The sequence below is a fragment of the Oculina patagonica genome, chromosome 10 (genome assembly GCF_052425735.1).
Source record: "Oculina patagonica isolate OP01 chromosome 10, crgOcupat, whole genome shotgun sequence".
Classification (NCBI taxonomy): domain Eukaryota; kingdom Metazoa; phylum Cnidaria; class Anthozoa; order Scleractinia; family Oculinidae; genus Oculina; species Oculina patagonica.
The window spans coordinates 20,080,480-20,105,212 of NC_135767.1; the positions used below are offsets into that span (position 1 = coordinate 20,080,480).

General features: G+C 39.8%; 1 protein-coding gene and 1 pseudogene across 2 annotated transcripts; both read left to right on the plus strand.

The window, feature by feature from the left end:
* Positions 1-2,037: 2,037 nt before the first annotated feature.
* Positions 2,038-9,564, plus strand: LOC144667093 (proton myo-inositol cotransporter-like). The gene is made up of 5 exons (XM_078528473.1): positions 2,038-2,516; positions 4,277-4,436; positions 5,676-5,884; positions 6,735-6,858; positions 7,856-9,564. Exons 1-5 carry the CDS (start codon positions 2,096-2,098, stop codon positions 8,640-8,642), a joined length of 1,701 nt encoding a protein of 566 aa, XP_078384599.1. The 5' UTR covers positions 2,038-2,095; the 3' UTR covers positions 8,643-9,564.
* A 1,011-nt stretch (positions 9,565-10,575) lies between these two features.
* Positions 10,576-23,912, plus strand: LOC144628778 (proton myo-inositol cotransporter-like; annotated as a pseudogene). The gene is made up of 12 exons (XR_013566288.1): positions 10,576-10,620; positions 11,205-11,377; positions 11,852-12,021; positions 12,121-12,212; positions 12,929-13,103; positions 13,938-14,047; positions 15,002-15,111; positions 15,698-15,905; positions 19,469-19,680; positions 20,286-20,494; positions 21,951-22,074; positions 23,078-23,912. The product of XR_013566288.1 is annotated as a proton myo-inositol cotransporter-like (transcript).
* Positions 23,913-24,733: the final 821 nt, after the last annotated feature.

The window sequence follows — 24,733 nt, forward strand, 5'->3', positions numbered from 1 at the left end:
CATTTTGAGTTCCCTCATGTTTTGACTTGTGCGTATCATTTTGAGTTCCCTCTTGTTTTAACTTGTGCGTTCATTTTGAGTTCCCTCATGTTTCAACTTGTGCGTATCATTTTGAGTTCCCTCTTGTTTTGACTTGTGCGTATCATTTTGAGTTCCCTATTGTTTTAACTTGTGCGTTCATTTTGAGTTCCCTCATGTTTCAACTTGTGCGTATCATTTTGAGTTCCCTCTTGTTTTGACTTGTGCGTATCATTCTGAGTTCCCTCATGTTTCAACTTGTGCGTATCATTTTGAGTTCCCTATTGTTTCAACTTGTGCGTATCATTTTGAGTTCCCTCATGTTTTAACTTGTGCGTTTTGTTTTGAGTTCCCTCTTGTTTTAACTTTCGCGTTTTTTTTAGTTCCCTCATGTTTTATTTTGTGCGTTTTGTTTTGAGTTCCCTCTTGTTTTAACTTGTACGTTTTATTTTGAGTTCCCTCTTGTTTTAACTTGTGCGTTTCATTTTGAGTTCCCTCATGTTTTAACTTTTGCGTTTCATTTTGAGTTCCCTCTTGTTTTCAGTTAACTTGTGCGTTTCATTTTGAGTGCCCTCATGTTTTAACTTTTGCGTTTCATTTTGAGTTCTCTCTTGTTTCAACTTGTGTGTTTAATTTTGAGCTCCCTCGTGTTTTAACTTCACCGTCTTTTGGAGTTATTTTTGTTTAACTTGTGCGTTTTATTTTGAGTTCCTTCTCGTTTAAATTTGACACTGGTTACAGGCGCGTAGCTGAGGTTTTTGGAAGGGTGTTCGTATTGGCAGGAACATTTATTAAGGGGATTATTTAATACGAGCACCGAAGGCGCGAGCCTTTAGGGGGGTCTGGGGGCATGCCCCCCAGTACATTTTGAAATCTAGAGGCCCGAAAATGCTATTTTCAGCATTGTCTACGTCAATATTTCAAACTCGATGTAGTGTTAAATAACAGGTATTTTTAGTCATAACAACAATATTACTGGCGTTTTGTTAACTTGATACATCCATACATACATACCGACTTAGTACACGTTTTACAAAATCTTGACATGTGCTGCAAAGGCATCTCAGGGTAAAAGGTTAAGCCCTCACCCCCCGGCTCCACCGTCAATGTACTAAAAGCGGCGTTCTAAGCGTCAATATGCACTAAATACACGTATCACCTGGGTCCCCCAAAATTGTAATCCCCGCCTTTTGTCTATTCATACTCCATTTATCAAATCCCGAACGCCTGTTTAGGAAATATTTTTCAACGATGGGATTATTTTGACTGCAAGGATCACAAGGATCCATTCTCCTAACAATTTAATACTTTCCCGATACTTTTTTTTAAAGGCTACAACACGCAAAGTTTGTTTTCCATTCCCCCACTATTTGCTAGAAGCTGAAAATCAACAGTTTGTGTTTTCAGTCCTCCATTATTGACCTCCAAAGGGGGTTCGTTCGAACCCTTCGAACCCCCCTCCTACGCGCCTGGGTTAAGCCCACAAAACTGCTTTAGACGTCTAGTTGAAAGGGTTAAAGAAGATTGCCGCATGGTGTTGCTGTGCACTGCCAGAGAAAGACCTTGGACTTATTTTATAAGAAAGTACCAAGTTAGTGAAGGTATGGTACGAAATCCTTAACAAGAGGGTAAAAACACTGCAGAATTCGTCCTCCACTACCTATAATACTGGTCGAAAACAGCAGTCTCTCCCTTTTCTCCCGTCAGGTTTATAAGTGAATAGAAGATGGCTGATTTTTGGGCCGAGGCCAGTGCAAGCTATCGCAGAATCTGTTAATTCAGCCTATAACTTAGAAAAGCTTTTATTATTTTCAAGTTTGATATCCGTTGAGAGGTGTAAGGAAAAAATAAAGTCATATAGTTCAAAGAAAATCGAGTAAAACGATTTTGGCGTTTTGCGAAACGAGAAGGATGTTGTCCGTCCGTCCGATAGTCCCAAGTCCGGTCGGTCGGTCGGTCTGTGAGTCTGTGACATATGTGCTCGTTCCCAGTCCTATTCGGTCCACAAGTTCAGTCGCCTTGAGAAAACATTATTGAACGGTCTTTGGTTCTAAACGTAGACGAAACAGGAAACGAAATGGATCAAAACAGCGATCAGACACCATCCTTCGACAAGGAAACTGAGCAAGAAGCTTTGATAAAAAGCTCGGATCTTCCAACGAAGCAACAAACTCCACTATACGTCTATTTTTTGACTGTTTTCGCCGCTATTGGTGGATTTCTGTTCGGATATGACACTGGTGTAATCTCCGGCGCTATGATTTTGATAAAACAGGAGTTTCATTTGTCTTCTTTTTGGCAGGAGCTCATTGTAAGCGCCACAATCGGAACAGCTATACTTGGAGCACTTTTAGGTGGTTTTTTGAATCAAAGACTTGGTAGAAAACCGATGCTTATTGCCTCTGCGATGGTTTTCACGGTCGGAGCTGTGATTATGGGAGTTGCTCACTCGAGAGAGGTTCTTCTCATTGGAAGGCTCACTGTGGGATTTGGAATAGGTATTTAACCAAATATTGAAGTATTTATGTCAAGCTAGTGTCTTTTTTATTCATTTATGTTAGAAACGTAACGAAATTTACTGCAGTGACTTGTTATGACCTGTTATGATTGAAGGTGCTTTAAAAATACTATTCATCAGATTTATACCAAATATGATTACCACATGATCTACGTGCCACGGCGTGGGTTCAAACGTCCAATAATTTATGGTCATTTAACATAAATAAACTGGGCTTTTTCCAAAATGTCACCTTATTCAATATTCATGACTCACAATGTAAAATTTAAAAATTATCAACCTTTGCTGATACATTATTGCCGTGTTTACACTTGAGCGTTTTACCGAGGTATTGGAGTTAACTTACCAAGGTAAATATTTTGCGAGTGTAAACACCAACTGATACCTTGGTAAACGCCTTTCGAAACAAGAGAAAGTTAACCAAGGTAAATGTTTGATTAACCCTGTGATCTGGCATGGTTTAGGTCGGTAACCAAGGTCGAGATATGACAGATATATCCGCTTGCGGTCGCATAGTATTTCACATTCTTTGGTGTCCAGATTGCATCACTCTCATTCGATCACGTTTATGCGACTTCGTTTCTACGTTTGTGGGGAAACGAAGAAGAAGTGTCCTTCTTTGCCAAATCTGGACCAACCACTCAGACAATGTAATCAAACGTACGTTTAGATATTCTGAAGTTCTCTTTCCACCAATTTTCAACGATATTTCTATGTAAAAGGGATTCAAACCAGAATTGGTTTCTTGGCCATAACATCGCACCTCTAGCGTGCCATGAGGTGCTGCAAAAGTAAGAGCCGCTTAAATCTTGAGACCTGAGTTTGCAGCTCAAGAACAAGAAAATAAAACGTGAGGATTGCAAGACTGCAAATGCCACAGCCACAGCTCCTTTTATAAAAGCGGGCTTTTTGTGCATGAATTAAAAAGAATTAGCTGCCATTCGATTTGATCGTGATCGTGATTGATGACATATTTACTTCGGTTATTTAAGCCAGTATAAACACTGTACAAATGTACCAAGGTTTAGTCAGTAAATGTTTACCACGGTAAATGCTTAAGTGTAAACACAGCATATAGCGTACAATTATTATGCAAATTCAACACAAAATTTGATTAAAGAATTTAAATAAGATAAGCTTGTGTGAGAGGTCAGAGTTTGATGTATAACTTTGGTGTCGTTTCAAAGGACAGGCTATTAGAGCAATTTTCAATAATAAAAACCAAAACCAAAGAGATCATCCTGGCCAATCACAAAGGATACAAAGAAATTGTTTGTCCAGTGAGCAAATCAAAACTCAAAGCAAGTAGATGTAGCCTGTGTGAAGTGCAGGAACACGAGTGCAAGTGAGGAGTGGTTTTAGTTTTTGATCTGATTGGAACTAATCACTAAGCGTAGAAATGCTCAACCAAAGCAAACATACATGGATTACTTTTGACACTCAAGTAAAAATCATTCTATCATGATTATGATAAACTCGATCATTTTTTGAGTTTTGGGCCTGGCTGTTCAAAGGGTGAATAAATTACTTTCTGCTAAGTATTCGACTTAAGGAACGCACCTTCGCATACTTGCTTCTTCACTTACTTTTTACTGGAAGATAAATTTTAAAAAAACTTCAACAGTGTATCTGCTTGGTAGCGATTTATCAAGTGGATGGCATAATTATCTACCCTTTGAACAGTCAGAAAACACTAAGATAACAGTGCTACTTTAAGATCTGTATTAATTTTGAACACAGGTGGAGCATCTGTTACCGTTCCAGTCTACATTGCTGAAACAGCACCTTCAAGCACTAGAGGGCGTCTAGTTACTGTTAACAATCTTTTTATAACTGGCGGCCAGTTTGTTGCTGCAGTCATTGATGGCATCTTCAGCTCTTACAAGAACTCTGGATGGAGGTACAAATAAAAGATAACTCACAAGTTCTTTTGTAACACTTTTAATAACTGTATACAGTATAAGTAGAAACTTGCCAAGGTCTTGTGTAAAGTGATGACTTGATTGGCTGTTACATTGTTTGACTATTTGCCGAAAATGAGATGACTCAATATGGTTTGCGCTGATTGGCCAAAATTTTACAGCTCAAACAGGTGGAAGTGGTATGGGATTTTTATGGGTGGCATAAAATTTGCATTCAATAGTCTTAGACCTCCTTTCTCCACCTGCCATTCCTGTAAGAGCTTGTTCGCAGGCTGCACCATTTTCTGAGGAACACAAACCATCTGACTTTCTGAACAATCCTTAACATTTTCTTTTTCCATCATACTCAAAACCAGTGTGTGTGTTTCCTTAAATAATCAATTCAAAGTGGTGCTGAAATGGAAGATGATATGAACGACAATGAAATATCTTAAAATTATTTGCCCCCGGGGAGGAGCTCCCATCTAAAACAGACAGGGGTGCTCGTCAAAAATTTTGAATAAAACCCCAAAGGAGACCCCTTAACAATACCAAATTGAAAAAACACAGAATTTATATTTCTATATTAATTTTCTTCAAATGCAGCCGTAAATGAGAACTTCAGTTCAGAGAACTAAAGTTATTGGCATTTGGCCTGGAATGCCCAAAGTAAGACCAAAATCCAAAATTTACACCCCTAAGTGAGACAACAAGTCCCGGGGGGGGACTCCCATATGAAACGGACGGGGATGCTCGTCGGAAATTTTGAAAAGAACCCCTAAAAGAGACCAATCTGGGTGTGGCTCAAGCCTTTCTTGACCCCTAAAAGATACCAAAAAACTAAGAATGGAGTTTATATTTGTATATTTCTTCGTGTGTAACCCTAAACGAGACCATTATGGCTAAAAATATTGGCGTTTTGGGCGTTTTTTCCCGGAACACCCTAAGCGAGACCAAAAGTCCAAAATTTACACCCCTAAGCAAGACGACGAGCATCCCCGTCACTTTCATATGCGAGTCCCCCCCCCCCCGGGCAACAAGTATCCCTGTCTCTTTCATATAGGAGTTCCCCCCCCCCCCTTCCTGGGCTGGGAACCCACCAAATGAGGATTACAGAATTATGGAACAACCTAGGTTTGGACCACAAAGTGGGCAGCAAGGTTGACAAGCTAAAAATTTGAATCGTGTCTGCCAGGATATGTTGTGCAACAATTTTTTGCTGTTTTCTTTTTTTCTAGATTCATGCTTGGTTTAGCTGCTGTTCCATCAATTGTGATGTTCTTTGGCTGTCTAGTGCTCCCAGAGAGTCCCCGGTGGCTTATTAGTAAAGGATACCCTGAACGAGCTAAGAAAGTGCTGGTGAAACTTCGAGGAACAACAGATGTGAGTTCAGAACTTGGCGACATGAAAAATGTTTGCGATGAAGAAGAATCTTTGCAGAAAAGCAGTAAGTGTATTGGATCACCAATAATCTGTAACAGCTTTTTCTCTATTTTCGTCTCTGAAATATTGTGCATAGAACAAGATAGTAATGTGATGGTGTGTGACGTCACTCTCTCGCCCTTCATGCACTTGCACTCCCTCATTCCCTTGCTCACTAATCCAAATGAAAGCTATGATTGGTAAACGTTGCTTTTAGGTGGTGCTGTTAATTTTGCTGTACAAGTGAAGGTCGTCAGTGGGTGACCTTGCCCAAAAATGTAATGTCACTGTTTAATGTCACTGCATTTGGTAAAAAAAGTTTCTTCAGCATAGACCAGTCAATTACCATAAGAGCTCTTTAAGCCCCCACAGGGCTTTGTTCTTTTTGAACCCTTTTTTTTTTTGGGGGGGGGGAGTAATAGGGGGAGCTTATTTCAAACCATAATTTGGTTAGGTTTCTTAAAATGGAATTAAGTAGAGTTTGTGATGTTTTTGTGCTGTTTAGAAATATTTTCACATTAATTGTAATTTATTAGAATTCTAGATTTTAGTTGTAATTTTTAACCTATAACTTATTTTTTAAGAATAATTTTAACTTTTTGTTTTTTGTAATGCGCATTTGAACATTTACGTATGGAATTTGCGCACAACAAATTCGTAATTATTATTATTAATTTCACCCAAATGTCAGTTACCTTTTTTTGTAGATTGCTGGAAATAAGCTTAAAATGTAATGCAAAATGGTGTAATGCAAAATGGTGCCTGTGCATATCAACAAGTAAAATCACTCCTGAAATGAAACCTGAGGTTTCCGAATTTTGTATATCTTGCAAATATGTTTGTTAACAAAGTTTTCCCACCTTTTCTTTCTCCAGAATCATGTTCATTTACTCAAAGCGTAGCTTATCAAGTGTTGACCACTTCAGCAACAAGGAGAGCTTTGTTAGTTGGCTGCATGCTGCAGGCGATACAACAACTCTCAGGAATTAACACTGTTATGTAAGTTAATTTTTAAAGTTCTGTGCAACTTTATTTTCTTGGGTTTGGATGGGTGGCAACCTGCCTGAGTATTTTTTTTGTACTGCCTCCTAGGCACAACTTTGTTTTCTATTTTCTATGTTATTTTCCAGAGGGTCCGTAAAATATTATAGTAGTTAACCCTGAAAGAAAATATGGGTGGTCTTCTTTTTGAAGGGACAAGAGTGCTAGTCGAAAAATTGAATTGAATTTTTTTGCCTGTTCGGTCCTCCCGATTTTTCTTTGGTAGTCCTGAAGTCAACTTCTCCACACTTTGCAAATAGCCAACTGGTCAACCTCCTGCCAGTTGGGATTTTAAACAAATTTCTGTTTGATTAATAGTATTTCTTTCCTGATATATAAAGGTGTCTTCAATTAGCACAGTAGTGCTAAAAAAATGACACTTAAATCAAGCGATTTATTTATTTCTTTTATTTTAGACTGTATGAGAGCAGTTTTTAATACTATTTTATTATTAGTGGGGTTCTGTCCTGAACACCCAAAGTGAGACCAAAACATTAAACTTACACCTGATAGCGAGATGGTGCACATGCCTGTCCCATCTGTATGGGAGTTTCCCCCTCCCCTGGCCTGGGGACAAGGTTGGCGAATGTCGAAAAAGTACGAACCACACTTCTTCGTCAGTTGGGAATTTTTTAAGTTGAGTTTCAGAAGTTCTTGAGTAGGGAAGACTTTTGCGCACAAAAAGAGGAAAAAGTCGGCATGTGTGTACTTAGGTCAAGTTAATCATCCGGCCGTTCTGGGGAATTTTTTTTATAGTAAAGGAATTTGAAAATTCTCTTTTAGGTGTCAAAAAAAAAAATCAAAATTAACAGACGTTTTGGGCTGAGCTCTTCTTTAGTGTTCTTGTCTGAAATGCCAATCTTTTTTATATACAACTTTGTTCCCTGAACTAACATAAAAAGAAATGTTTAGTAATTGGTAGAAGAATTGATATTCTGAACTTTTTTGTACCCAGGTACTACAGTGCAACGATTATACAGATGTCTGGAATTCAAGGCGATCAGCTCGCTATCTGGTTAGCGGCTGTAGTCGCGTTTGGAAATTTCGCCTTCACCATTGTAGGTGTTTGTCTTGTAGAGAGGATGGGGCGCCGAAAACTCCTGCTAGCTAGTCTGGCTGGAGTCACCTTCAGCCTGTTTCTTTTAGGAGGTGCATTTTTCTTGGCAAAGCAACACGATGCTTCGATATCCTTTCATGAGAAAACACCTTCCTTTATCAAAAACACTTGTCCTAGCTCTGGTTACTGCTTAGACTGTCTGAAGGAAAAATGTGGGTTTTGCTTCGCGAAAGATGCCACAAACAATCCTGTAAACGGCTCTTGTATTCCGTTCAATTCTTCAAGCGTTAACACTGCGGCATACGGCAGATGCAGCCAAAAGGAGCACTCAACGACATGGTCGTACGCGGCATGCCCTTACAAATACGCGTGGATGGCCATTGTAGCCTTAGTGCTCTACATAGCGGCTTTCGCTCCCGGGATGGGCCCTATGCCATGGACAATCAACTCAGAGATTTATCCTCTATGGGCGCGCAGTACAGGCAATGCGTTCGCTACAGCTACAAACTGGACTTGTAATTTGGTGATTTCTATGACTTTCCTCTCACTAACTGAGTGGATAACTCGCTATGGAGCGTTTTGGCTCTACGGTGGAATTTCTTTTTGTGGTTGGGTATTTTTTTTCATTTATGTTCCACAAACAAAAGGGAAATCACTGGAGGAACTCGAGTATTTATTTTCGTAGCGAGACAATTTTGCGTTCACTAATGTTTTTTCTTTCTTTTACGTTCTATCTGTCTACATATACACTCCCATCACTGCAAGACATAAAAAATTAAAAAGTGGAGGGGGTTAAAAGACAAAATATGTTCATAACTTAAAACGATTACTGAGAAAAGAAAATTTGCAAAATTAAAATGCCTATACAACCTTAACATCACTGTAAATGACCGACAATCGGTGTAGGTTTTAAATGAATTAAATGCAGTGACCGGCAGACAGAAATAGCTTGCGAATAGGCTCCCGAGTGGGGTTACGCGAGTCCCGCTCTAACGCTCGCTTTGCTCGCGTTCGCAGCTCGCTTCGCTCGCGGAAACCCAACTCGGGAGCCTGTTCGCAGGCTAGACAGAAAACGCAGTTTTAACATGGGTATCCTGTTTGTGGTGCAGGTTAGCTCTCAAAAATGCTAGTGATAAGACGATACAGTTGAATCCCGATTACTCGAACCCTCAATAACTTGAACCTCCCGCTAACTCGAACCTGTTTTGATTCCCAACCAGGTCATTTCTTACTAGTTTTACCCTCGTTAACTCGAACCTTTTTCGATTTCCCTTGAAGGTTCGAGTTATCGGGATTCAACTGTATATATATTTTTTTAATTGCTAGTTTTCACTGTCACGCCGCAAAAAAGTTAATCCAAAACTGTTGAGTCAAAAGAATCAGTTAATATTACAGGTTATAGAAAGTAACTAGATAGTCTACTTGTCCAAGTCTAAGGTCTGTACGGTATTCCGTACTCGAGTTATACGTCAAAATGATCCACAGACGCGTTTGTTTTTTATGTTTGTTTTTTCATTCATTATTTTTTTGTTATTGTATATATTGAGTTGAATTGAGTGGGAAAATAAAATGAACTTTGGAGGTTTGCTGACGTGCAACCACTTGAACTGTTGTAATGTATTTCGTTACCATTTAAAGGGCCGGCAGTGAGCAATATAATTATAAAAATCCGTCGTGACTATCGTGACCTATGACTGATCTGCTGCCTTCGCAAAGGCCGTGGGAGGGAAAAGGAATCGAGTCCTTTTTCTACTCGAAATATTGATGGGGCTCACCGCCGTAGTTCCCTTTCGCACTGTTATGTTATTTCTGACCAAAATAATAGTCCTATCTAACCTGAGATCACGCCCTCCCTACCTACTTATCACTCCTCTCCCTTTCGAAAAAAAGGAAAGCCTGATCGCAGGTTAAGTCCTATCTCGCCATTAAACTGGTTATATATTCATCGGATCCGTGACAGCACTTTCCCGGAGAGTTTATTTAGGGAAGTAGCCTTATACGATTAGGCGAAATCAGTCTCCGATGGGTATCGGAAAAAAGCAAAAATCTTAAATGTATCTCGGGAACCTAAAGGTTTAAAGTTTTTGTGGGGTTGGGAAGGAGGTGTGAGGGCGGCCGGGCTGAGGGGCGCGGGCTACTTCCGCTTCCTCCTAAATTGTCGCGCCAACTCCTATGGCTCCCTGTTCAAGAATTTCCTGAGTCCGCCCTTGTTGATCCCTAGTTGACGAGTTTCTGTATTCTCATGACCTACTTGATTGACATTATACTGATACCGTAAGGAGAAATTAGGTGTTGAGTGCCCTTACGAAAATCTAACCACAGTCAGCGCAGCAGCCGCTGCTTTGATTTGGAACGAAATTCCTTGCGTGGGGGATAAAAAGTCGGACGGGGGGGGGAATCATTTGAATAATGGCCCATGCAGGCTCGAGAATCAGCAAACGAGCTACTGGCGATTCTTTTGTCATGACAAGCATCAAGCCGCTGCTATCGTGCGAGAGGAACGTACATACCGTGAGCTATAGGCCGTTGCGTGACAGAAGATGTCAGAAAATGCAGATGCATGTATCAGCTGATCACTTCTGCCTCGATTTCATTATCACTTGAAAAACGCGGGAAAATTGTGTCACGTGAACAGATCAGCCGACGAAGAAGACAGCATGGCGGTAAGTTGTTCGACGAGTTTTGAAGAAATTGACTTTACTTTGTAAAGTAAAAGCTTTCTTCCTTGTAGGAGAGTTAATTTTCGTATCTGTTGTTGTAAATAATCAATTCATTAAGGGTTTACGGGCCTTGATCGTTGTTGGCGAAGCAAAATTATCATCGCTTCGTGCATGCCTCGGCCTCGCAGAAAATTGTTGTTCGATCGAGTTTGTGCGAAGGAAAGCTTAATTTCTCAGGAATTTAACTTCTGATTTTATCTTAAAGATTCCTCACATGTTGCCGAAACTTTGGCAGAAATTTTTATATCTATTTATACACGAGTTGCGTTTTGTGGTTCTTTAGGAACATCGCGTGAAATTTACCTCGAGTCATAACAACCTTCTTGTAAAATTTTGTACAGCTTCCAAAATTGGCTCTTCACCTTTTTTTCACAATAAATCAAAGTAAGCCGGCGATGGCTTTGAAGGATCTCATCATCGTTTTGCCGTTGATAGAACTACGTAAATTCTTCCAAGGGAAAATAAGAAAAATTATAAAAGCAGTGTGGGAGAGTTTCGACATTGATCAGGATATTGTTTTGGAACAGGAATCTTCAAGCAGTCTTGGTGTACCCAGCAGCCCTCAGCGGACAGACGGTCTGACGTCGAGTCCAGGCAGGGATCTGCCGCCATTTGAGGATGACACTGACGCTGTTCTTGGTAACGCAGATGTCGCAGAGGAGGAGGAAGGCGAAGAGTTATTTGGTGATAGGATGGAGCAGTAAGTTGCATTAAGCTCATTTATTATTTCACTGAATAAAATCTGTTATTATTTTATTGTTGATGTTACCTAAGAACTAGTTTTATGTCTGAACTGCTAAAAGTAGCTCCTTATAATCCAGTCTGGTTTACATGCTCCAATAACTATAAGCCCAATTTGGTGCAGATTTGAAAAAAAAGATAATGATGGGCAGTTAAAATTGGCCTGATTTATAAAAACCTGTTACAGTGCACGTGCAGGACACAACACGTGCACGACAAATTTTCATTCTTGTGATACAAGGCAAAAAAAAACAACACAGGCTGACAAATTGCAGCAAATGTTATGTGGCCTGTAAAAGTAAGTCAACTACTGGTAATCAGACCAACAAATCGTGATATGTAAATCTGCTTTTAATCAGCTATTCTTCACGCATGACAAAATCCAAAATTATATCAAACTATTATAAAATTTAATCACTATTCTGTTCTGCAGGGATTATCGCCCAATTCCAGCTCTCGATGTCTATGATCCCACTGCTTTAGACGATGAAGACTTTGATGAAATGGCACCAGAAGCTCGGCAGGAAGCTGAACGGCTCATGAGGAAAAGGGACAGAGAAGATGCTGCTGCTAGAGGACGCCTTCACAGGGGACTTCTTTACGGTATAAAATCTTAGATTGTTCTCTTTCAAAAAATGAAAGAAAAGAGACATTGGATTAAGAATAGGTTTCAATCTGTGTTGTTATTTTAATTGTTTCAAGATGAAACGGATGAAGAAGACGAAGAGCAACCAAGGCGTCGGCGGAGGATCGCAGAAAGAACGGCTGATGGAGATATGCAAGATGATGATGAGGTATGTTTGAATCATTATTTTTTGTAGAATGTATAGTTCCAGAAAATGTCTATATTCCCCCCCCCCCCCCATGGAAGGGATTGGAAATTCCTGAGGGTGGGGGGTCTCAAAGGCCAAAAAAAAACTGTTAGGAAATGTATGAAGCTTTATTGGAATTTCCTTAGGGGTGGCGGAGGTACTCTTAGTCCCTTCATGCTGCGGAAACCTGGATAAGCTTCAGCAGTATGGGCCACTGGGCCTGAGCACAGACTTTACCTTTTACCATATTTAGAATAACAAAGTTAAAGTTCTTGAATATCAAACAACACTGTGAAATGGGTTGCAATTCAAACCAAGTCTTGAAAAATATAATTATACATTTCGCCGATAAAAGGTTAAAAATAAAACTTAAGGTAAAAGCTGTTAAAATTGATGCTAAACGTTTTCGATCGGTTCGATCATCATCAGATCTGTTCAATCATCATCATCTCTGATGATGATCGAACAGATCTGATGATCGAACAGATCGAAAACGTTTAGCATCAATTTTAAAAGCTTTTACCTTAAGTTTTATTTTTAAGTCTTGAAAAGTTTCTGAATTCTGCAAGAGTGATAGGACCTTCAAAGGACTTGTATTAAAGGAAGAGCTGCAGTTGAATCTCAGCTAAAACTTGTTTACAAAAACATGAATTGTGACTTGTTCCTCAAATTTATCCAATTATTAAATCCAATTGTAGCTTATTGAAAGTATTGAAAACCTGGAGGATATGAAAGGACATTCAGTGCGAGAATGGGTGTCAATGCAGGCTCCTCGCCTGGAGATCAAGAACAGATTTAAACAGTTTCTTCGCTCGTTTGTTGACGATCAAGGAAAAAGTGTCTACAGGGAAAAAATTTCACAGATGTGCGAAGGTATGCATCAAGAACTTGTAAAATATCTGTTGTCCTTGCTGGAATGTGGATCAAGTGGTCCAGGTTTGAGCCATGGCCGCGGTCATTGCGTTGTTTTCATAGGCAAGACACTCAACCCCAGGGGGGGTACTCCGGGATCAAAGTGACGGGGATGATCGAATGGAGGCAAAACTCAGGACCCAAAAAAATCCCTTAGTCTCCCAACATTACCCAAAAAAATCCCTGGACCAAAAATAACCCCCAAAAAAATCCCTAGTCAAATTACCCCTAAATTGCCAAGGCCGCGCCAAGGCACTTTAGTTTGATTTTAATACCCAAAAAAATCCCCTATTTAAATAAAGTCACCCAAAAAAATACCTGCCAACTTCTCCTACCCAAAAAAATCCCGGAATCGAAAATTTCGACCCCCAAAAAATCCTTCCCACATCCCCGTCACTTGGATCACGGAGTACCCCCCCGGGCACTCAACACTCATCCAGGTTTGTGATGTCTAAGATTGAGCGGCACTCTTTATGTTTCTCACCCTAACCAGGGGAACAAGTAGGTATTGGGAATGTGCATGTACTGTTTGAGCAACATGACACAACTGCTTGGGATAACCCTGTGATGGACTAGCATCCTATCCAGGGGGAGTTGCAATAGTCCTCGTCATTTCATGGCACAGACCGCATGTTTATTGAGAACTGACGACCATACACCATCCCTAGTATTTAAGTAGTACCGGTATATTAGTACTGCTTCACTAAAACGAGTTATTATTATCACTACAGGTTGGCACTGGTGCTTGGTTGCTATAACAAGGTTTTATATTGTTTGTTTTTCTCTCTTACATAGCAAACAAGCAAAGTCTTATTGTTGATTACAACATACTGGCCAATGAGCAGCAAGTATTGGCATATTTCCTTCCAGAAGCACCATCAGAAGTCCTGCAGATCTTTGATGAGGTAAATAACATCTCCAGTATTGTGTTTTAATTATCTTTGCAAGTTGCTCAACAGAATTGATAGTGGCATTTCATTGCTTCCTTGAGGAATATTTGGGTCTAAATTAATTTAATTTGTTACTTTTTATATTCTGGGCAGCAGTAGTTCTAGAACTTTGAGAAGGGTGGAGGGGTGCACTGATATCAAGGGGCTATGAAGTTTTATTATTCAACAAATGCGCGTGCTGCCCATATATGGTCAAAATGGTAACAATATCTGTCATCCGTACATAACAGATATCCTGCGATATACGTAGGTTGCGAAGATTCGTCCGAACTCTCGTAAAGCGCTACATAATTACAGTTTTTCTAGCTGCAAAATGTGTTTTGTTGACAATTTGTTGAATAATAAAACAATTATCCTGCCCAATCTTGCGGAATATCGTCTGATTTTAGCCAACTCGGCCTATGGCCTCGTCAATAATAATAATAATAACATTTATAGTGCGCAAATTTCATATATAAAATGTTGAAATGCGCATTACAAGATTAAAAACGGAATAAAAAAGCTAAAAACTAAAATTACAATTAAGAGTAAACTTACAATGAATTTAAAAAGCTAAAGCTACAATTAAAGGTAAACTTACGTCGGCTAAGTATCAGGCGATATTCCGCGCGATTTCGCAGGATAATTGTTAAATATGCAGAGTCTAAATTTTCTTAGGTGGTTTCCCAAAAATGTTGAAAGTTGAGAATGCTGAATTGAAATTGAAAGGTTGGGGTGGGAGGTGGAGGGGGGAGCAGGGGGGGGGGGTGGAGGTGGGCTGGCTTGCCACTCAATCCACCCTCGCTCTAAATCTGTCCCTGCAAAGAGGATAGTGAAGTCAGATGCATGCTTGGCAAAAGGAAGGAAAACTGTATTAGATAAAGATCTGAACTTTTCACTTAGTAAATACATATTTTTTTTAATTTTTAGGGAGCCAAAGAAGTGGTGCTAGCAATGTTCCCCAATTACGACCGCATTACTAGTGATATTCATGTGAGAATTGCTGACTTGCCGCTTATGGAGGAACTTAGATCATTAAGGTACAGAATACTTTGCTTGGATTGAGCTACCTGCATGTACATATGTAGCATAAAGCCCTAGAAATACTTAAAGGGCTATTTATGCTATTTTTGGGTTGGAAAATTTGGCAAGTATTTTTTTGGGTGACTTGATTTAAATAGGGGATTTTTTGGGTATTAAAAACGCGGCCTTGGCGTATTTATAGTATGACGAATAAACAAACACGAGCATTCAATTTTTTATGGTTTTCTTTTTGTTTATTTATTGCCCCTTCTGGCAATTTAAGGGTAATTTGACAAGGGATTTTTTGGGGGGCTAATTTTGGTCCAGGGATTTTTTTGGATAATTTCGGAAGACTTAGGGATTTTTTGGGTCCTGAGTTTTGCCTCCATTCGATCATCCCCGTCATTTACAAGGCCGAGTACCCTGCCTGGGAGGGGAGCACACATCTAAATTAAATGGTGGCATTCTCATTTAAAGCTTTACAGGCCAGAGAGCATTCCCTTACATATGGATCCTCCTCCTCCACAACCCCCCCCCCCTGTAGTCCCCTGACATTTAATGTTTATGTCTTATATTAACTTCAATTTATTTTCAACTCTACAGGCAACTGCATGTGAACCAACTCATACGGACTTGTGGTGTCGTGACAAGCAGCACAGGCATTCTTCCTCAGCTAAGTATGGTGAAGTATGATTGCCAAAAGTGTTCATTTATCCTGGGACCATTCTTTCAGTCACCCAATCAGGAGGTCAAGCCAGGATCGTGTCCAGAGTGCCAGTCGCGAGGACCTTTTGAAATAAACATGGACCAGGTATAGTTTGCACATTATGTTTGTATGTACTTGTTCATTGCATGACTGGTAGATGCTGGCATGGTGCCCTAATGATTAGTGTGCTTAACTCTAGATCAAGCAAGCAGTCTGGGTTTAAGCACTGTCCAGGGTCATTCAGGGGTGGATCCAGGATTTTTTTTAGGAAGGGGTGCACCACTAAGTAATGGCGTAACTTTATTGGTGACGTAAACAAATTTTAAACATGAATACTAAGCCGCAGGTCATCTCAGGGAGGGGTGTGTGCCTCCTGCACCCTCCCCCTAGATCTATCCCTGTCATTGTGCTGTGTTCTTGGGCAAGACACTTTTCTCTCTCAGTGCCTCTCTCCACCCACATGTATAAATGGGTACCAGCAAAGTTAATGCTGGAAGTAACCCTGCGATGGACTACCATCCCATCCAAGGCGGAATACAAATACTCCTTGTCGTTTCATGCTACAGAAACTGGGATTATCTTTTGTCTGATGGGCCCATAGGCCTAAATGCTGGCTTTAACCTTATACAACAACTTAGAGGAGGGCCTGGTGGTCTGATAATTAGCAGTTTGACTTATGGATTGAGTTGTTCAGTAGTCAACCATACCAATCAATCTGGAAGGGGGTGGGGGGTACAGGGAGGGTGCCTTACCCTGTATCTGGTGGTATGGGCCACTAGGCTCAAATCTAGGCTTAACCTTATATGCTGAACTACTTCTTTTCATTATGATAGAAACGTACAGCAAAGTGACTTGTTATGGTTAAAGGTCGGGACACACTATGCGACAAGTCGCAGCGACAGATCGCTGCGACAAATCGCTGTGTGTACTGCTTAAAAACAAGTCGCTGCGACAAGGTGTTTGTTCATGCACAAACAGCGAATCTGGAAGAGTGGGAATGCGAACTAGTTTTCCAAATCAATGTGGCAAAAATACATGACGCTCTCTCATTGGTTAATTGCGTTCGACGAAGGAGAGCGCAAGCCTAATTTTGTTTTTGTCCTGTGTCTTTTGAGTTGGTATGCCTGTGTACTGTTATGCGGAATGAAGCGAGCCTTATTGTGCGCGCAGATGTATGGACACACGATTAGCCTCCCCCGCTTAATTTTTGCAGGGGCAAATCTCGGCCGGGAAGCTGGTAGCCACAGATGGCCTCGATTTTATGCAAAACAAGATGGCGTCCTAATTTGAGCCCAAAAACATGTGGCCAAAATTGTAATTTTGCCGAAAATGTCATGGAGAACATTAGAGGGTTATCATCCAAGGTAGCAGAGTTATCTTCAGCCACTGAACGTCGTAAAAAGAGTGGAAATCGAGTAAGTTGATGCATAGTTTCGTACAGAGTTCAATCATAGCTAAATTAGCGTGTTTTTCTTCAATTATACGTTGCACAAAACTGCAATTGAATTGTTAGAATTGCATGCATCGAGAGTGGGTATAATACAGATCAAAATTGTTTTGTCACTTCTTTGGATTTGTGATATATCGTTGTTCCTAGAAACACTAGACGTTTTGACGAGGAAATTGTTGTACATTGAATGTTGCATGCGTGTAGTGGATTACTGTGCAAATTATGTCTGTATTTTTTAAGTACTTTGTGGAATTTTAAATCGAAGTGAAACTATTTCTACAGGTTTGTGGAAGTTTAAATCTCGTTTAGTGCCAAACAATAACAAGTCAAGTGAAATAAATAACTATTTTTGTGTACATAATATTTCATTCACTCTATGTTCTTTTGGCTTGTCGCACAATCTTTTTCACACTTATCCTCCTCGCATTTAGTGAGTTATATGCATATTAACAAACTTTGGTATCAGGCATACTATTAGTAGGCCGACCATATCGTTTTATGCCACTGCCTGCCTACCTTGGGTCTATTTAACCTCTTGGTCGAACGTGCTCCTCTAATCTCTGATTACTACTAGTTTATATTTTGTCTCATCGACTTGTTGCAGCGATTTGTCACGGACGTGTACACACGCATTGACAATGCTGCTATCGCTCCTTTTGTTGCTGCGATGTGTCGCACAAATTCAAACCAGTTTGAATTTGAGCGACACATTGCAGCGACAAAATTCTGTCGCAGCGACTGGTTTGTCGCAAGAATGCACCATGTCACACTAGGCGACATGTCTCAGCAACACGTCGCTGCGACGTGTTGCAGCAACGTGTCGCCTAGTGTGTTCCGACCTTAAAGATACTTCAAAAAATATTCACCAGATTTATGCCAAATATGATTATCACATGATCATGATAGTGTTTTAGAGTTCAAATGTCCAATTTATGATCTTTTAACAGAGATTAGCTGCCCTTTTTTCAAAATGTCACCTTGTTCAATATTTGTGACTCACAACGTAAAATTTAAAAATTATCAACCTTTGCTGGTGCATTAGCGTTCAATAATTATGCAAATTCAGCACAAAATTTGATTGAAGAATTGAAATAACACAAGCTTGTGTGAGATGTGAGCCTCTCTATGGATACCCACAGCCTTTGTTTTCATCACAATTTTTTGCAAATCTTCGTTTTTTCAATTGAAAGCAGATCTTCATAGTCAAATGCCAACATTCAGAACTGAATACAAATATTTTCTTACTGTTAACAAATTTTTACAGTTTTATATCGGAGTGTTCTCTTCAATCTTGAGATCTTCGCTTTTTCCGCGGTGATCATCACATCTTCAATTTCTTCAGAAATACCAATAGAGAGGCTCAGATGTCATAGTTTCTTTCAAATGGCAGGCTTTCAGAACAATTTTCAATTGAGTGTCATAAACTAAAACCAAAACCAAACTTATGACCCTGGCCAATCACAGAGGGTACAGACAATCCAGTGAGCAGGGGCACCCAACGAGAATATAGTTCAAAACCACTTAACTTAGCATTATTGAATGTATTTTAGTATTTAAATGGTAGATATAGGCGTATTTTTATCCCCTAAAAACTTTTCATCTGTTCGGATTTCTTAGCTGAAAGTCCTAGTGATCCGAAAATTACAGTGATCAAAACTTACCTTTTCGAAAATTTCAACCAGAAAAAAGGCTCCCGAAAATTCTAGGTGACCTTTTAAGGGTAGAAATCCATTAAAAATGGGCAATAATACCATATTTTAGATGTTCGAAAATCCTAGAAGAGGCAGGCAAGCAAGAAATTTTACAACAAATGTTCCGAAAATTCTAGATCTCAAATCGTCTTCCGAACAGATATTTTTCCGAAAATTGTCGTTGGGTGCCCCTGAGTGAGCCAATCAAAACTGAGAAAACATATGTAACCAGTGTGTAGTGCAGGAAAATGTATGCGAGTGATTTCAAGATTGGTTTTAGTGCTTTTGTTTGGTTGGTTCAGATAGTGGGACAAGCGTGGAAATGCAGCCAAACCAAAACAGACATGAATTACTTTTGACACTCAAGTATAAATTGGTCGATCATTCCCAGGGAAGGGGGTACTCCCCCAAAATACCTATACAGGTATGTGCCGCCCAACGGGGTAGTACATAAGTTTTAAAAAACCCAGTGTATATGCTTGGCAGCGATTTATCAAGTGGATAGCATTATCTATCCAATAAAACAGCCAGTGAACACTAAGAAAGCAGTGCCGCTTAAAAATCTGTATTTGAACACAGGTGGAGCATCTGTTACCGTTCCAGTCTACATTGCTGAAACAGCACCTTCAAGCACTAGAGGGCGTCTGGTTACTATCAACAATCTTTTTAGTACTGGCGGCCAGTTTGTTGCTGCAGTCATTGACGGCATCTTCAGTTCTTACAAAAAGACAGGATGGAGGTACAATGATAACTCACAAATTCTTTTGTGACTATTAGCACTAATAATTATTACTTTATACATTATTAGTAGAAACTCAAGTAGTGTAGTCCCCTTTTCTCAACAAAATTTTTCTTTGTGTTGACGTGTTCCCTGAAAGTATTTCAATTTTGGTGTTCCCTGTTCCATATAATATTCTCTTGTTTCTGTGTTTCCAGTTTTATTTCCCTTTTGATTGCATGTTCCCAATGGAACGATTTCCTTGAAGAACTTGCAATCTTATTACAATCTTCCTGAAGAACTTAAAACTGCGAGTTTCTTTGGTAGTTTCAAGAGAGGTATTAATAGGTGGTTTTCTGCATCTGACTCCCACACGGCAAGTATGTAAACCAGTATTTAGAGATTCATTTTTTATATTTCTATTGTACATTACTGATATTTTAATCGTGGTAAAATAAAGTTTTCATTCATTCCCTAAAACCTTGGGAGGACTCAGAATTGTGGATTAACCCAGGTTTGGACCACAAAATGGATGGCAAAAGTGACAGTCAGGGGAAAAAAAGGACTCTATGTTCCTAAGAAGATGTTGTGCAACAATTTTTGCTGGTTTTTTTTTTTTTTGCTAGATTCATGCTTGGTTTAGCTGCTGTGCCATCAATTGTGATGTTCTTTGGCTGTCTAGTGCTCCCAGAGAGTCCTCGTTGGCTTATTAGTAAAGGATACCCTGAACGAGCTAAGAAAGTGCTTGTGAAACTACGGGGAACAACAGATGTGAGTTCAGAACTTGGAGACATGAAAAATGTTTGTGATGAAGAAGAATCTTTGCAGAAGAGCAGTAAGTGTAGTGGATCACCAGATCATTCAATATTATTCAGAGAACAATTTGGTATAACTTTCTTTTGTTTTAGTGTATGGTAATATATGACAATTTTGCTATTAAACAAAGGAAAATTAAAATTGTACTAAGAGTAAAACTCAACCACAGCATAAACATTTAAATAAACATTTAACAAATCTGAAATAATCCTTGCCCAAAATGTAATGTAACAAACCAGGCATTTAGCCAAGTGGGAGTCCAGGAGTCCTATGGATGGCCACTTTCCAGAGAAAAACAATATGAATAACTGTATACAGAGGTTTTTTTAGCAAAATTAATTTGGAAATCCTTAGGTACCTTTGCACTCATAACTGCAGAAAAACACCTTGCATGCTCCCCAGGCCCTCCTATGGGGGCAAAGTCAGGCCTTATAAAAATTTTGGACTCCCACTTTTTAAATCCTGGCTAAAAGCCTTAAATGAACTTTACTGTATAATATACTGTATTTATTTGATTAAGCACCCTGGGCACTTATTAAATTTTTGGACCTTGCGGGTGGGCGCTTATTCGAGGTGGGCGCTTATTCCAGGCTGGGTGCTTATTAAATTTTTACCATTTTTTAGCAAGTAGTATGTTTATTTTGCAAGAAAACAATGTATAACAACTAAAAGTGAAGGTGTTCCAAAGTTGAATTTCAAATGTTCATTGAAAGTTTCAGTAAAAAAACTAAAACAAAACTCGGTCTTCGGGATAGTCTCTTAGTAGTACTAAGTAAATTTTAATTTTAACTTGTCTTCAACAATAATCAAAATTCCTCGTGTCCTCATTTTAGGCGGTTGGGATGGGCGCTTATTTGAGGCTGGGCGCTTATTTACTTTTCCTACCTACAGGGTGGGCGCTTATTCGAGGTTGGGCGCTTAATCAAATAAATACAGTATGAGAGATGCAAATGCTGCCATACTACTGAAAACCTGAAGAAATATTTCAGGCTCTGAGCTGGAGTCGAACCCACGACCTTTGCGTTGCCAGTGCAATGCTCTACCACTGAGCTATCAAAGCCACATGAGAGCAGTCGTATATGGGTAATCCCTTTATGGTGGACATGATACTCTGCCCAAGTATATGTGGCAACGCAAAGGTTGTGGGTTTGACTCCCGCTCAGAGCCTGAATTTTTTTTTTTTCAGGTTTTCAGTAGTATGGCTGCATTTGCATCTCTCATATATTTATTTCATTGCTACTGCTGGACACCCTTACTGTATTAATGAGTGTATATGAACATAGATCAGGGATTTTGTTGGGAAAATAAAATTTCACCCAAACAGTCAACCAAATGGATTACTGAAAAAACGTTAATATTTAATGAAAAATAGTGCCTGCAAATATCAACTTTTAAAAGAAACTTGAGGTTTTTGAATTTGGGATTTCTTAGGAATGGAATTGTTAACAAAGTTATCTTACGATTTCTTTCCCCAGAATCATGTTCATTTACTCAAAGTGTAGCTTATCAAGTGTTGGCCAGTCCAGCAACAAGGAGAGCTTTGTTAGTTGGCTGCATCCTGCAGGCAATACAACAGCTATCAGGGATTAACACTGTTATGTAAGTAAATTTGTAACTGCGCAACTTTATTTTCTTGGAATGAGTTGCAACATTTTATTTTATTTTATTTTACAAATTCGCCCTATGGCAGGTGAGTTCACAAAAGAAGTAGGACCCACCACCAAACCATCTCTCTACAAAATCTATATCCCATTCCCTAAAACCCCAATATAAATCAGTGGCGGATCCAGGGGAGGGGCCCGGGGCCCGAGCCCCCACCTTATTTTTTTGGAAATAGCGCATTTTCTTTGAAGTGCCGGAATTATCTTCGCAGAATTCAACATTTATAGTCAAGTGGGCCCCCTCCTTAGCTGATGGTCTGGATCCGCCACTGTAAATAACAATGAAAATCAAACGAAATAAACATTACAAAGAAAACAGCTAACAAGAACAACGTACAACAGTATTTACACGGTGGTACTTTGGACTTTTTTCCTTCGCGCTTCGCGCTCGCCCTCGCGTGACCCGCTAAATAAAAACCTAGCACCTCGCGCTTCGACCCGCAAAATAAACCGCCTGTTCTGCAGGCTAAATGTCATGGGGATGGAATACTGACATTTCTCTACCCATGGTGCCAGTGGTTTTTCTTGCACGGTTTCCGGTGTTGGTCATGTCGCTATTGTGACCCGCGTGTTTTTTCTAGCGGCTTCGCCACTCATGGTGACGGCCTTCGGCCGCTAAAGTTCTCTTTCCGCCTTAAAAAAATTCCAAACCTGATGACGTGGCTTTAAAGAGATCTGTGAAGTGTCTCTGATTGGTTGTTACTCGGTTTTGAATTTTTGCGTGCACGTAACAACCAATCAGAGTCTCTGTACTGTACGGATATACGTCATCAGTATGGAATTTTTCAGATTGAATCTTGGATGTTTCTTGAGCGGGGAAGAATTAAGCTCTCAAAGAGAGGAATAACGCGGATTTACAAGTAAATTATCCGAACTAACAGTAAAAGAAATGTATAGTTATTGTAAGAAGAATTAACATTTCGAACTTTTTTTGTCGCCAGGTACTACAGTGCAACGATTATACAGATGTCTGGAATTCAAGGCGATCAGCTCGCCATATGGTTGGCTGCTGTGGTCGCGTTCGGAAATTTCGCTTTTACCATCGTAGGTGTCTGTCTTGTAGAGAGGATGGGACGCCGAAAACTCCTGCTAGCTAGCCTGGCTGGGGTTACCTTTAGCCTATTTCTTTAAGGAGGTGCGTTTTTCATGGCAAAGCAACACGATACTTCGATAACTGTGCAGGAGAAAACGCCTTCCTTTATCAAAAACACTTGTCCTAGCTCTGGTTACTGCTTAGACTGTCTGAAAGACAATTGTGGGTTTTGCTTCGTAAAAGATACTTCGAACAATCCTTTAAACGGCTCTTGTGTTCCGTTCAATTCCTCCAGTAATAACGCTGCAGCATACGGCAGATGCAGCCAAAAGGAGCACTCAACAACATGGTCATATGCTGCATGCCCTTACAAGTACGCATGGATGGCCATTGTAGCGTTAGTGCTCTACATAGCAGCATTCGCCCCCGGGATGGGCCCTATGCCGTGGACAATCAACTCCGAGATTTATCCTCTATGGGCGCGCAGTACAGGCAATGCGTTCGCTACAGCTACAAACTGGGCTTGTAATCTGGTGATTTCTATGACTTTTCTCTCACTAACTGAGTGGATAACTCGCTATGGAGCATTTTGGCTCTACGGTGGAATTTACATACATACATACATACATGGTTTATTTGATTTTGCGGTTTTTATTTCATTTTGCGGTTGGGTATTTTTCTTCATTTATGTTCCAGAGACGAAAGGGAAATCACTGGAGGAACTCGAACATTTATTTTCGTAGCAAGACAGTTTTCCGGGTTTGAGATCTGTAGAGCTCTTCAGAATCGCGTTGTACTTCTTTATAAAAAAATTTATAATTTGATTCGGATAAGTTTCTTTGATTTCGTTAAAAAAATCGATTTGCAGCCTTGACTGTCTGCCGGTCACTTATCCACAGACGATTTTCTTTTTTCACTTTTTTTTGCAATTGTTTATATTGAGCTGGATTAAGTGGAACATTACAATGGACTTTGGAGGTTTGCTACGGTGCAGTCTCATGGATTCGCTCGGTTCAAAAAACTCCATTTGTTTTAAAATCCAATACATGCATTCGCGTATCGTCATAGTGTTCATTCTATCCGGGGTGTATGGCTGTTTCAAACATGCTCGGCATGCGTCATCAGGCTTATTAGCGTCAGAGCCGCCAGGAGTATGGGGAGAACAGGGGAGAACACAAAAAATACTCCTCTCCATTCTGCCCGTGGCCTTCCGAGGCCGCGACTCGCGCAGGAAAAAGCAAAAGTTGACTACGCAGGTCGTAAGATGACTTCACAACTTCAATTTTCAAAGTCATAATAATATAGCGGGAATTAAAATATCAACTATTGAACTCTGAGAATATATTCTTGCGGTTAGCTACTTTATTGGGAAAATAAATTTACAAATACCGCTATCAGTCTTGACTTGATGTCTGTTTCTTTGAATTATATTTGCTATAACAATGCTTCTTTTTTATCCTTGTGGATCAAGAATTTTTCAGAAAAGAAGCAAAATGTATGATGTGTATGACGTTAACCAAACTATCGTTAAAGGGGCTATGTCACGGTATTTTAGGTAATTCTA